Source organism: Amborella trichopoda, chromosome 12 (assembly GCF_054954075.1).
Source record: "Amborella trichopoda isolate Santa Cruz 75 chromosome 12, AtrichopodaSantaCruz75HAP2 v2.0, whole genome shotgun sequence".
Lineage (NCBI taxonomy): Eukaryota > Viridiplantae > Streptophyta > Magnoliopsida > Amborellales > Amborellaceae > Amborella > Amborella trichopoda.
The window spans coordinates 37,743,079-37,758,485 of NC_142347.1; the positions used below are offsets into that span (position 1 = coordinate 37,743,079).

Below are 15,407 nucleotides of genomic sequence, written 5' to 3' on the forward strand. Positions count from 1 at the left end.
AATCTTGAAAATTAACGGTCCAAAATTGCGTTACAAAATACACTATTTCTAAAACTTGAAATCTATTTGTTTCTCATGTCCATGCATCTTGATGTCGAGATGGTCAATTTGAAGATATTTGAGCATCAAATCAACCTCTTCTAGTGAAATTTTTTAGGTAGGCTCAAATTTGATTGTTTAGAGCCTCGGCTCTATATAAACTTTTCCCTATTTAAAATGAGACGCATTAGTATATGATTTTGAGCAAATATTGATCTTATTCTTTTTAAGATACAACAAATTTAAAAATGAGTATTGAAAGTTGGTAAGAAAAATATTTCATGCACGTGATTGTTATACTCCATGAATTAAAAACATAGAAGAACAATAATGAAACTCATATGGCATTGATTGTTTTACTCCATAAATTAAAAACATAGAAGAACAATAATGAAACTCATATGGCATGGATCAGCCAAACTTTCAGCATAGTCGTAGATCGGATATTTCCAAAGTACATGATCAATTTAATAAAAAATGTTAATAGTATAATTAAAAGTGTTTAAAAAATTGTCGAGCCAACTCATAACTGCCTAAGCCAACTCGAAACCCGAGGGTGACCGCCACGAGTCCTAGAAAAAAAAAATTCCTTTTCCAGTTTTTTACACAAAGTTGAGAAACTGATATATCTTCCCTTGGATTGAACTTTTTTTTTTATCAAAATATCATAGATTGTTCTTTTCCTGGTCCCTTGTTAGATACAAAAAGAAATTGCTGCAACAAAAACATTTTTGGCCAAGATCATCAGATAGAAAATTCATCATTTTCAACTCAAAACCGTCGTCCATGTGCCATTTCTTCAATTTCTTCTAATTTTCTCAACCAAATTTCATAAAATTTGTGTAAAAAATTCTATATTGGAAGCCTCTACATATTTGTAATATAACTTCTCAATTTTTTCCAACAAAAAGCTACTCTTTTGCGTTCTTTTGAGAAAGAACTTTTCTTTTTATAAATATTCTTGGATGGATTTGAAATTTTTCCATTTTTGGGATAGATTTGTCTTTAAACCATGCCAAGAAATGCTGCATTTGTTTTTTATATCCAGGCTACTAAGAAAGTACTCCTTCTATTATTATTTTTTGAGAATTTGTAAATTTAGCCATTTTCAAATTTTCATTTTTGGCCTGGTTCAAATCTAGGCCAAAGGTGGATTTGAGCGTTTTTTATTTTCTTTACAGCATGATCTTAATTTATCATCTTTTTTTAGATTTATTATCATTGTTTATTCTTTTTCTTTTTTCGTTTTGTTGGCAGATTGAGTCACCTAAGCCAGCTCACTGAGTTGACCAAGTTGGCTTGAAACCAGCAGGGTACCTTTGTTTGGTACCTTGAGCCAATTTTTTAAACATTAATAATCAATATCAATGAAATTTTGGTAATAAAATCAAGGGAAAATTACATACATATCTATTATAGTTTTCGTTATTACGGCTCTACTGAATAAGGCACAAGAGATAATATGACACAAGATTTCTCCTCATCTTCTAATCTCCTAATTCCTAAGATTTCTCCTAAATTTAGGGGTTCAATTTAGTTGTTCCCCTTTGATTTTATCGATACTATGACTTCAGGGAGGTAGAAAAAATACGTCACAAGAGAGAGAAAACATTTTTCATTTATTAAAGAACAGAAAATTTAAAATTTTCAATTCTTCATTAACCAAAAATTTTAAATTTTCAATTCTTGAAGAAGTGTATTTTCACAACCGAAAATACTTTGAATTCAGTTGTTGAACAACCACGGTAAAGTCATCTTTTTTTTAATTTTTCATTTTGACATAAAAAAACAGTCACGGTTGTAATAACAGAAACTATTCGGTAGAGCCGTAATAATGAAAACTATAATGTATATGTATGTAATTTTCTCTAAGTTTCAATACAGTCATTTAAAAAATTTAAAAGAAAAAATAAAAATCCTAATTATCATGCCTTATTTTACCCTCATTTTAAATCAAATCTCTAACTTAGAGAGAGAGATAATGGAATTAGATCTTCAACAAATATCTCCACTATGTATGATACGCTTCTATGGGCATGAAGAGAGAGAATATATGGTGGGTGTTGTAAAGGAGAGAGAACATTTGGTGGGTGTTGTAAAGGAGAGAGACAGTTGAACAATGTGATCTAACATGGTATATATAAATTGTATTTTTTTTTTCTCACCGACTGAAACGCTTACTAAGGTCCAAGTACAATAAAACTCATTTAAAATGAACAAATAAATAACCAAAAGTGGTTCTCATTTGCTACCTCTAATTACAACTTCTTCTTCTTTTTCAATGAATAAAATCAACACAATGATTATGGGAATAAGAAAACATAAGAAATAAAATACTGCAGACTACAAAGTACATATGCCAGAAGATTATCTCAACCGGACTTAATACACTTCACACCAGGTCTCCACCTCCAATGGAGCTTGAGATCAATAGTTTATCTCAGATCTATAAAATAAGGAAAAGCCTTGACTACAACCCTTATCAATACAAGAGCAATGAAATATATATGAGCAGAGCATATACCTTAGTGTCTAGTAGTAATGGAGCGTGCCACCTACTATGTCATACTAATGGAGAGAGAGATGAGAGAACTAACTTAGTGAGATGAGAGTGAGAGAGAAAACCTTAGGAGGTGGTGTGCCACCCTAGGAGAGAGAGTAAAGATAGAAGAAATGAGACGTGTAAAGAATTATGCGAGAGGACCCTTATTTATAGAGTTTCCAAGCGTTAGGGTTTCTTTAGAATTAGCCACCTTTAATAAGATTAGATCCAAATTATTAATCATAAGATACCTGTGGGGTGAGAGATCTGAGTCATCCAATCCTTAGAATAGTCATCATGATTCAAAAGAATATACTAGAACCTTATCCTTTAGCTTTTTAAACATAATCCTATTAAATAATAAAATATGAAAAATATTATCAATCTTACAATCTTCTTACACATACTTTTTTATTGAAATCAAATCTCTTTAATTTTAAAACCTTCCATTCTTATTTCAATCAAAATTATTATAAAAACAATTTCTATAAATTTTCAACTTGATTGATTGCCTTGATTCATAAGGTTAGAAAATAAGAAAGTACCCCGACAAAGTGGGGTGTGCCACCCATGTGTCCCCTATGTGGGCCCCACGTACATCACAATGGTCGGAGGTGGGCCCTCATGAGCCCTTTCAAATATATATGAATTGTAAAATTATTAAAAAAAACTAGAATAAAATTATTAAATTATTGCAAATAAATAAAATTTATAAAAATATCTTTTATTTTATAAATCCATTTTGTAAGAATGGTCTTTAGTGGGCCCCATGAATATCTCTTATTTTATAAATCCATTTTGTAAAAATAAAATATCCAGAGACTCGTAAAAATAAAATATCCAGAGACTCATAAAAATTCAAATAATCAATCTAAAAATCATTTAATATTAAAATAATTAAAATTAAATAATTTTGATGGGAATCAGATTTGATAATGTCTAGAAATTGTAATATCGCTGAAGCACTCCAACTTTTACTATGGATTGTAATCCTCACTTGCTTTCTCAAACTGACCCAACAATTCCCATGACCAACATACCACTGCAAGGATTCATGATTGGGCTACCACAATCAACCACTAGGCAAGGGGACACAACCTCAGTTTGTGGACTATAAGTTTTCCCCTATAAACGAGTATAATGTCACACAGACCTGGTGCAACCACATCTCTATAGTGCATAGTGGTAATCTCTTGTACATGTACACGGTTCAACCTCAATGGTGGTTCAGTTTCCCAATACGTTTGTCATATGTACATGTCGTGTGATTGTTCGTGATGAGGCTTTGGCCTTAGTCCTTAAAGGTTAACCATCACACACAGTCCCTCAACTAACACATCTGGGTAAGTCCGATCTCATCAAGAGATGACCCATAAAACCCTCATTGGTTTTGTTCCATGCCCAGGTAATAGGGGTTTTCCAACTCAACTGACATAACATGTCAAGCCAAGTCTTAATATCGACAAATAACATTTGCCTATCTATGTCCCTCTGGACCATAATCTCTTGGTCCCTCTGGACCGCATTCTCTTGGGCCATCTGGACTGCATTCTCTTGGGCGGGCCCCCTAGACCATACTCCCACTTGAGCTCTTTGTTCTACCATATTAGATATTGATTACATGAACTCACTCCCACTTGAGCTCTTTGTTCTACTATATTAGATACTGATTACATGAACTCATAAGACCTGTAATGGCCACTAAATCCCAACAAAGAGGTCTCCTTTTATAACGTGTTGAGAAAGAGATAGATAGAGACAAGGGGAGCATGATAGTATGTATGGAGAGCATGAAGAAGGGGAAACAAAGAAAAAAAAAAAAAAAAAAGAGAGAGAAAAAGATCGATGGGGGAGCAGGAGAGTAGTGTTGAGAGAATATCCTAAGAGATATTTGTGGTCATATATCTGTTGTAATCTTGTGTTATTTTAAACTATGTTGTAAATGGTGATTATAACTAAATACTTGATTGAATCAATCAAAAATCCTTATCTAAATATTGATATACAAAATAGTAGGAACCCACTACTCACTAAGAGTTGAACAAGCATAAATGTTTTACTTGGTTCTACTTTATTTGAAGAAGTTCTTGCGCACAAACATACATGGTTAATCTACCATCCACATGGGTCATAAAACAATAGGTGATTTTTAGAAGGTAGTGCGAATGGTGTATTTACCAAAAAAATGTTTTTTTTTTACAAAATTATCCTAATATAAATTTCAAAGGGTATTTTTGAAGGAAAAAATGAAAACCTAAATCTCATGATTTTCTGGTTGCCCTACTTACCTTCGTCTATTCCCTCTTTCCCTCTCTACTTGCCATGCTTTTCTCTCTACTCATATCAATCATCATCATAAAACGATTCCCATTGTCTTCATCATGCTATGCTTTCTCTTCTTCTATCTTTATCACTTTTTTTCCCCAACGAGCAAAAGAGTAAGACCTGCAAGCCGTTTTCCCTCTTCCTCACCTTTTGGCTACCTTTATCTTCTTCTTTGTTGCATTGGCCTTCATTCTGCCTCCTCCTTTCCATTGTATCTTGGCCCTCAATCCTTTTTATAGAGAAAGTAAAAATAAATTTGCTAAAACCTGCCCCTTCAAGAGAGAGAAGGGGGAATAGGAAAGAAAATAAAGAAATCAGAAAATAAAAGATAAAAAATAAAAAATATGAGGGAATATGTTTTTTTTTTTTCTGTTTACAAGGGAGTCCATTCCTAAAAGATCTCTTCACAAGGTCGAAAATAAATTCTTATTCTTTTCTCTTTTCTATTTTATGATCCAATAGTTACATGATTATAAAATAAAATAACCCTAAAACCTAACTTGTTCGCTAAGAAACACTAATTAAATCTTAACACTTCATCTTTAAAAAAAAGTTTCAATTTTACCCATCAAATCTCTACAATTAAAAAAGACACCAGTACACCTACAGAAATCAAAAAACCAAAAATAACCTAAACCATATTTTTTTATCTCCTAAAAAATAATAAAACAAAAAGTAAAATCTTATTTTCATCATTCTCTTGGGGTTGGAAAGCTTGATCTCGAGCTTGTTGAATTCATCTTGAATAACTAATTCATTAAACAATTTGTGTGTAGTTTGTTGTCGAACTAAAGGATCTCAGGCATGATCTTATTTCTTTGAACTCAAATGATTGTATTTCATAGGTTGCAACTAGTACATCTGATTGTTTATAATTGATTATCAAATTATGTAGTACTTTTGGGTTTTTGTCAACATCTTTAATGCTGAGATTTACCTCTTCATGTTCTTGTTCCTTATATTTCAATCTATTCTATAGACATGTAGACCTTGTTGTATTATTCTACCAATGTGTTCCATAAGGTCCTCTTTAAGTCTCTCAAATATTTGATTCTAACACTCTATGGCTGAATTGGTAGATATTTGTGATCACATCATGATATTTGAATTTCAATGCTTTGATCTTAAGGCTCTGATACCAATTTGATTTAAATGGAAGCTGAAAGGATATAGATAAATATGAAAAGTAAAAGATATAAAACAATAATTAATAGAATATACCAACTTTCTGATTCCTCAACGAAGTCCACCCCAAAAGATCTCTTTATAAGATCCAAAATAAATTCATCATCTCTTCTTTGTTATCTTTTCTGATCTAATAGTTACAGATTTATAAAAAAGATAATCCTAAACATAACTTGTTCTCTAATAAACCTTAATAAAATCCCAATCCTTCATATTTAAATATAAAGTTTCAATTTTATCCCTCAATTCTCTACAAGGCATACCCAGCTTTCTATCTTGGCTTTTTGCTATAAGATTAGCTTCCATTTAAACTTGCACTTTTATGGGGGCTTGAAGTGTTTTTCTTTTCATGAGTATTTAAGGGGTTTGGAGGGTGCTTTCCCATGAGTCTTGCATAAAGTTGGAGCCTTGTTTTTTTTTTTTTCTCTTTTTTCTTTTTTTTGGGTGAGTCAGTGGGAGAGGGCCCCTACCCTTTAGTAAGAATTGAACCTAGGTTGTAGCGTTACAAATTATCAAGTGTTAACCAAATAATCCCAAGCTCTTTTCCTAAAGTTGGAGCCTTTCCATATGGGCTTAATGCATTTTCCTAGAAAACAATATGGAGAAATGCAGAGCCAAAAGTGCAATAATGGATTGTGCTCCCCACGCAATCAAATGCACAATCTAAATTGTTAGTGGGATTCAAATTCAACACATGAGCTTAGTCCGATGTATGGAAAAAAAAAGGGGGACTAAAAATAAAATACGATATGTGCTCTAAAAATGGGACTTGAGTATAAATATAAAATATAGGAACTACTTTTAAAATAAGTTAGATCATTTTTTGTAAATTTCACTAAGAGTTATAGTGATCTTTCTTTCACAAAAAATTGAAGTTTTCCTGAAGCCTAGTATGGGAGCAGCATTTATAAGTATGCTACATTTACATAAAAGAAAAAAATGTTTAGAAGTGTGTGCATGATGCATGCTAAAAGCTTCACCAACGTGTTAAAAATGTTCAATGAATATCACCCTGCCAAATTTCATGAGAAGCTCCTTTGACCATAATCTTCTTAAGAATAAATAAATAAATAATATGATATTTTTGAATAAATAAATAATATGATATTTTTGAATAAATAAAACTAGAAAATGCTAGCAAACTGTTTTATACCATATGAAGTTTATACATGTCATGTGCAAAAAAAGGGTTCATGGTTATTCAACAAGTACATTGCCACTAGTAAAACATCCTGCAAAAACATTAAAATAGTACATTGTCTTTGTTTCTTTCTTTTTTGGGCAAATGTTAAAGGAATTTATTTATAATGTAGGAAAATTACAATTTAAACCTCAAAAGAGGGAAGCATCTAATTTATTCAAAAAAAGAAGTGAAGCATCATATATAGTATGGCTAGAAAGAGACACTCCCCTTTTGCCTAACCCATCACCACGAAATCCACCTCTATATACACATGAGAAAATAAAATAGGAATTGAAGGGCTAATATTCATAACTTGTAACCATAATAACTTCAAACTCCAAAGGTACCTCTTGCTCGCTGCTACACCACCTAATTACATGCAAAGAATCCCCTTCCACCATCAGAGAGCCATTCAATCCTCTCTCTTGTATAATCAGAAGATCCTGTAAGAGCACTTTACGTTCAGAATAATTAGTTGTGTGAACCCTAAAAGGACTTGCAAAATTAAAAATCAGGGATCCACTGTCATCTTTGAGAAATACGACCAATACCGGTTAGCCCAGGTTGCCTAACGAGCTGCCATCAAAGTTAAGTCTAACACTACCCATAATTGGTGGCAACCACTTTCCAACTGCTCTACTTTTGTAATCAGACTGATTAAAAACATCTACGAGGTTGGAAATAACATGAGAATAAGAAATTCCCCATTCTTCCTTGATAACAAAAAAACCAATTGCATTAATAATGAATGATTTTAGCTTTCATTCGACATCCATCTACACTCCATCAAACGTTCGCCTATTTCTCTCCTTCTAAATCTCCCAAGGGATTGATGCATGAAATATCTTCCAAATACCAATTCATGTATTAGGAATACCTGAAATATGAAGGTCCTACAAAATATTTTTGTGGCTTTTGGGAAGAGCAGCAAAGAGCAACCTAACTTCAAAAAAGCCCAATCCCAAAGATGTGAAGCAAAGTGACAATGTAAGAATAAATGATCCAATGTTTATTCCTCTTCCTTACACATCAAATACACATTACCCATAATCTTTCCTCTCTTTTTCAGAACTTTCCCTTGCGTAACCATCCAGAGGAATGCTTGAATATTATTTGGGACTAGCCATTTCCAAATCTCATTTTGCCTGCTCCCCCCCCCCCCCCCCCCCCCCCCAACACATTCGATCATTGAATAGCAGCTAGTAAGCAAATTTAACTGTTAATGGTCCACTGCTTTCCACCTCCCAAGCTACATTATTCTCCCCACTTCGTGAAATATAAAAGTTTTCAAATATGAAAGCAAACAAGACAATTGAGAAATAACAACATTTGAGACTCTGTTATAAAAGCCTTGAATATTCCATGTGCAACCAAGATTACCCCGGTGCACCACATCAACCTTCATGAAAGGGTTTAAGATTCTGACAAACAATTCTGGATAGCAAACAACAATGGGCATGCCTCCTAAAATTTATGGAACTAGAAATGTGTATTATCCCCTTTAATTACCAACTAGCGAATGTTTCTATCCATGATATCTCTACATTTAGATATATCTTTCCAAACTTGTGATTGGTATTGACGTCCTCTACCGTATTGTAATAGTTGTGTTAACTGATTGACACCATATTTAGCTTTCAAAACTTCCAACTAAAGGTGCTTATCATTTTGAACTGATCTCCACCACCATTTAGCAAGTAACACTTTTTTAAATTGCTTAATTTTTCTAATCCCCAGACACCTATCCCTCTTCGGAGTACATACTTTATACTAGCTAACATGGTGATATTTTATGCCATCCTAACAAGAACCTCAAAGAAATTTTGGCATCAATTTCTCTATATAATTAGCTACCGAGCTAAGAATCTGGAGCAAATATATCAGGTAAAGAGGAAGATGTGCCAATGAAGACCTTATCTAAGTGATGCATTAACCCAATGAAAGATGTTTCCTTGCCACATATCCAACCTAACTTGAAATATTTGAATAACCCGATCCCACACTGCCCTTGATAGCCTTGAAGCCAAAATAGGTAAACCAAGGTATTTGATGGGGGAAACTCTCCACTTTATAGCCAAATGTGTTAGCAAAGAACTAATTAGCATATCATCACATGTCATCTCAACCATGGAAGTTTTCTGAAAGTTAACTCTTTGACCCAAAGCCACCTCACAACACCCGAGAAAACAAACAATATTTGATGATTTGTTGTGGATGTGCATCAAAGAACATAAGGGCCCCTAACTGCAATTAAAAACCATCCACTCGTCCCTTTTTAATCACATTATAGTAATTTACTCCACGCCTCTACAACTAGAGTGAAGAGAAATTGGGATTAAGGTTCTTCCTGCTTTAAGCCTCTCGTGGCCTTGAAAAACCCCTAAGGACTGCCATTGATGAGAACTTAGAAATGTGAGTTAGAGAAACAACCAGAAATCTACTTACACCACTTACTTTCAAAACCCACACATCTCATAATTTTAAGCAATACCTGCAACCCACTCTCTTAATGCTCAAGTGGTTTATGTTGTTGTGAGAAGTTAAAGACTAATGTTGTTTTTCGAAATTATTTTGATGACAACCTAATAAATTATCAAAATAATTTGAAAAATCAATAACAATCTTTAACTTCTCACAATAATATAAACTACCTACACATTAAGAAAGTTACTATGCATGATGTGTGTGAAAAAAAAAAACACCAGATTCAATCATAGGCTACCCATTGGAGTGCATCCCGTGCCTTGGATAGCAATGACACAAAATATAGAGCGTCTTATGTGCATATCACTTTAAATTACTATTATTAAAAAACTTTCCTAAATCTGAAGTTCTCAGTGGAAGTTCTCTATGGCATCCAACAAGTTTTTAGGCTTGTTGTATGCAGATAGAACTTTGGATTTTTCAATTATTTTAAAAAACATCAGATTTTGAAATCTGAAGTTCTCTCTTGCAGAGAAAATTTCAGTTGTTTTTAATATAAAGTTTAGAGAACTTCAAAATTTCATGGTATGAAGTATTTTTAAGCCTTATAACCACCTAAAAAGATGTCCAAGCGTGTTTATTACAAATATTAAACTTTAAAATTTCAGGATCCAAAGTAGGGGTAATGTCATAATTACAAAGAAATGTTGAAAATTTAAGTATAAATATAATAATGTGAAATATTTCTTAAATAACAGAGCTTTAGTGCACATAAATTACTCTAAAGTATAAAGGCTTAGACGCGACGATGCCCCATTTACTAACCAGTCAGTTTGTTATGCATAAAAGTTGTCCACCACATAGCTTCCCACTTCATAAATACCTCTAAATCTCTAATGATAAATTAAAGGCAGTGCTTCTTTATGCTAGCATTATGGGTTTCCTACATTTTGTTATCACCTCCTCAACCGTCTGATGTCAACAACAACTTGATAGGTTCGCTATCCCGCTTCGCTCAAATCTGCCAAAAAATTGTTCATGGATTTTTCACAATGGACTCACCATGACAGTCCTTTGTCGACAAGTTGATTAGGTACTGTAGGAAACACAATTGCTAGTATTGATACACAATCCTATTTCAAAAACCCAAACCCTAGGAAAAGGGGCTGGGTCATGGTGGTAGCATCCCCACACTAAGATGCGACATCATGATATCTATTCTTACCATTGACACCCCCAATTAACGTTTTCAAAATGTGACTCCCCAATCTATGAAAAACGGTAGGGCTTGTCTTCCCCACATAATTACCAAAAAAAAAAAAAAAAAAAATCCCAAACCCTAATCTACCATCTAAAAGATAAAAGAAAATCGTATGCCAAATGCAGCTTAGCTATGCTTTCAATTCCATAAAATGCGATTTCACACACTTGCATGCACACGTGCATTTGCCGGGTATTAAGCAATAAGAGTGTAGATGGCGTACGATGGCTTGGTTGAGGTGGTGCACTCTTTATTGGCGTAGAGCTGTAAATTCTTTTGCGCTGAGATTGGACGCCATCTCCCTAAGCACAAGGCCCTCCGGCCACTCTAGGGTTTGGACCTGCAAAAACTCGTCTCTTTCTTCGCAGGCCGCCATGGATTGGCCGGCCAATAGGGTTAGAGAGACCTTCATTACCTTCTTTGAGCAAAAGGGCCATGTGAATTGGAAGTCAAGCCCGGTTGTACCAGTTGATGACCCCACCTTGCTGTTTGCTAACGCAGGTGAGAACTGAGCCCTGGAATTGAGATCTTGAGATTGTGATGGATGTTTTGTGTTTGGTTCTATGTTTCTTAATGGGTCTTTTTGTGAGGAAAAATGGGTCTGATTTTGTTGTACTTTGTTTGAGGTGGTTGGATTTGTCTAGTGGGAGTTTTTGAATTGCGAGAGGTGTTTTTGGGGGTTTAATGGTTTTTCTGGGTTTTTTTGTGGGGGTTTGTTATGGGTATTTGCTGTTTCCCACCCCCCCCCCCCCCCCCCCCCCCCCCCTTCCTTTTTTTTTTTCCGGTTGTGGTTGGATTGGATTTGTAGGTATTTTTTTTGGTATTGGCTCAATTAAAACTAAGATATTAGGAATATGATTAATGCTTTTAAATTGATAGGGTAGCTGCATTTTAAGTTTGGAAATGTAAAAAAATGTCCTGTATTTGGTTTGTTCTAGTTGCGTAGAGAATCGTGGATATGACTGTTTAGTAGTTACTACTTATGTAGTAGTGCTCGACTAGTCTTCTTCAGTACCCTGTCATTGTTTTTTTAGTGACTGGTTTTATGTACCTGGCACAAATTGAGGGACGTATTTCTGTTATCGTATATATCTCCAGGATATTTCTGGTCATTTCTTTTATCCTACCATTGGTTGTTAAAGGCAGAATAGCGATAATTTAGCTCTTATGCTGTATTTCCTTACGCATTGAGTACTCTTGTAAATTTGACTAAGATTGCTTATAGCAAATAGTTGAAGCTTGCAGATGCCAAGAACATATTTGGAGTACCATGTAACTCCAATCGAAAAAATTTTAAATGCTTAAATCTTTAAGGAGTCACAATATTATGGATGAATAATTTGATCAGTGTGAAGTACGATCACATTCTTTTGGATTAGTTTGGAGCAGAAGAATCATCGTAAAGGGAAAAAGAATAACAGTGGTGCACAATTCTGACAGCGTGAAGTTCATGTGTTCTCCTGAAAGGGCTGAAAGAAATAGACGAAACTTTTGATGTTCCACTTGAGCCCTTGATTGGAGCAATATCTTGATTGGAGCAATATCTTTAGCGGTGAGGCAAAAGTGATGAGGCTCCTTCAAGCTTCCCTTCAGGTGCCCACTTGTTGTGTAGTAGGGCCTCTAGACATCAGCATTTAAGCTTCAATCTGCTCAAAACCAACTCTGGCCAAACCTCACTCTGTTTATCTCATAAAGGTGGAATCTTTCTGGAAAATATCATATAACAATGACAGTCCTCATCCCTATTATCATAAGCATTTCCCCTTTCCAGGCTTATTAACTACAAAAGGTTGTTAGTGAACACATTTTAGATTGTATCTGGAATTAGTGAAGAGAACTCCGAGGAACCTGTTGGTATGACCTACCTTCAATGAACCCAGGGAGAGCAGTTGGTATGAAATTAACAGCAACGCATGGGAATGAACCCACATATAAACCTAGTTACCAATCCAAGATAAACAACTGAAATCATGCATATCTACATTTGTTGCCTTTCTAAGGTGGGACCATACACCAGAAAAAGAGGGCACTTCCCCTAGATTTATGCAGTTCTTACTGCTGGTCTTTGGCTATGAATAAGACATACAAAATTGCATCTGCATCCAACTTGTTAGGAAGTATGGTCTGAACCAATGGAAGTGTGAGGACTAATATCTCTTCTAGACAATAGTGGCTCACCTCTTCTTTTTGTTGGGAAAACTGTTTTTGTTTGGCATTTGGCATTATGAGATTTTATTTTTTTTCTTAGCACTTCTCCTTTGTATCATTGTACTTTTTGAAGATATTATATAGTTTACCAAATGTGTATTCTACTTCGTATTCCATTCTTTTTGTTTTTGTTATGCCAATGCTATGAATAACTATGTGGACTTCGAGAAATGATATTTCCCCTAAAAACATTTGACCAGTTTGAATGAGTTGAAATCATATCTTACCTCTTGTCAATCTGAATTATACCATGTCAGGACTGCATATGAAGAAAGTTGATTCAATATTATTTTTTGCAGGCATGAACCAGTTCAAGCCAATTTTCCTTGGAACGGTTCACCCTGGCACTCCTTTGGGTAAACTGAAGCGTGTTTGCAACACCCAAAAGTGCATTCGTGCTGGTGGGAAACATAATGATCTCGACGATGTGGGAAAGGACACATACCATCACACTTTCTTTGAGATGCTTGGAAACTGGTCATTTGGAGATTATTTTAAGAAAGAAGCCATTGGTTGGGCTTGGGAGCTTCTCACACAGGTATATAGCACCAGGACTATGATATCCTTATTATGTACTGTTGTCTGCTGTTTTATTTGCAAAGAATGCATCTTTGTTTCATTTCATTGTTTCTATGTTCCTAGAGCATATTTCTCTAGTTTATATTTAGTCGATCTTTACCCTGTTTTTATAGGGTGAAGTTGAACTTCTAGTTTTTGGCCTAGGAGCTCTCTATCCAAATTAAATTTGCGAAAACAATATTCTAATTCCATCATATAGAAGCTACACTCTTGATTATACAAGAATTTGTGATGCAAAAGGAGTTTGGGAAATTAAATCTGGCTTTCTTTCGATTCTTTCGATCTTAAACAAGCAAAAATTCAACAATAATGGAGGGGAAAATATGGCCGTAAATTAAGCCATGGAGAAGAAGAAGCTATCTTTTTCTTCATTCAAAAACAAAATCTCTACAAAAATATTCCAGTCTCCTTTCTAAGGGGAAAGTTCCACCTTAAATACAAACCAATTAAAAAGAAATAAAAAAACCCAAAAAAGCTCTCTCTCTCTCTCTCCCACACCAATCTCTGTCCCCCATGTTAATCTCGTCCTCTCTCGCTGCCACAATTTTCTCTCTCTAGCGCATCTCCTTTTCACGTGAATCTCTCCCCCATCAAATCTTTCCTTAGATCTTCACTCTTATGAAAATCTCCCATAAAAATCTCTCTCTTAAATCTTTAACTCCTCATCCATATCCCACATAATCTCTCTGGTTCAAGCAAATCAAGTTCTTTCCAAACTTTCATATTTTCTCTCATAGATCCTCTTTTCTAGGAAATTTCTCTACTCCTCACGTGATCAATCCTCTCCCATCATTCTCTTTCAAATTATCTAACAATCCTACCAAAATAGGATCATGGAATCCTACAAACTAGGAAATCCATCCTAAATAAAATAAAAATCCCTTTTTAACCCCCATATGAATATCCCTAAACTTCAGTCCCAGCAATAAATAAATAAAAAATAAATAAATATCTTGCATACAATTTGCATCATACTCCCTGGGTTGGGAAAAAAACTTGTCTCGAGTTTTTGCTGCGGCATCATCGACTTCCCTTAGCTGATGGTGAAGTCCAACATCCCCACGCAAATGTTCTTTGTAAGACATGAGATTGAACACTCTAAATAATAAAGAAATTCTCCATCCATCTAGCCAACTTCAGGACAAACATCCAACTACATTCAAATATGGGTGCACGGAATATACTCTTCGACTAATTGTATCGGCTAATTGATTCCTTATGAAAGAAACATCTTCCTTCCAATTGGCTTTCTTCTTCTGAGGCTTCTTCGTTGTTTTGAACTCTTGTGATAACCATGCCTTGAATTTTAGGTCATCAATTTGCTTAGAAGGATGCAACTCTTGTTGTAGATTTGACATGACCCTTGTTATTTCATTGTATCCCATTGCCACGAGGCAAACATTACTATCAAGACATGCAGCTTTCAAGATAGTCGGCATAGTTTTGCTAAAGCCTGTGTAGCCAACTATCACATCAATCGTCTTAGAAAGCTTGTTAAGCTGTGAATTCCCTTGTGTGATTTCTAGAATAGATTTTCCCTGCAACGATAGCATAAAAATCACATGACCATCTTTGGTTTTCGCAATTATTAAGCCCATGTTTTGTGGAGAATAATAACATGGAAAAACTGTGTGAGTTTCCCCCCTTGAAAGTTATCACCA

At 34.6% G+C, this 15,407-nt stretch overlaps 1 protein-coding gene across 1 annotated transcript in view; it reads left to right on the forward strand.

Moving 5' to 3' along the window:
* The first annotated feature begins 11,178 nt into the window (after positions 1-11,178).
* ALATS (Alanyl-tRNA synthetase) overlaps positions 11,179-15,407 on the forward strand; it is a 28,340-nt gene continuing 24,111 nt past the window's right edge. Inside the window, exons 1-2 of the mRNA XM_006826608.4 lie at positions 11,179-11,460; positions 13,467-13,705. Coding sequence (XP_006826671.2) covers positions 11,184-11,460; positions 13,467-13,705 — 516 coding nt within the window. The 5' untranslated portion in view covers positions 11,179-11,183. The remainder of the gene's footprint in view (positions 11,461-13,466; positions 13,706-15,407) is intronic.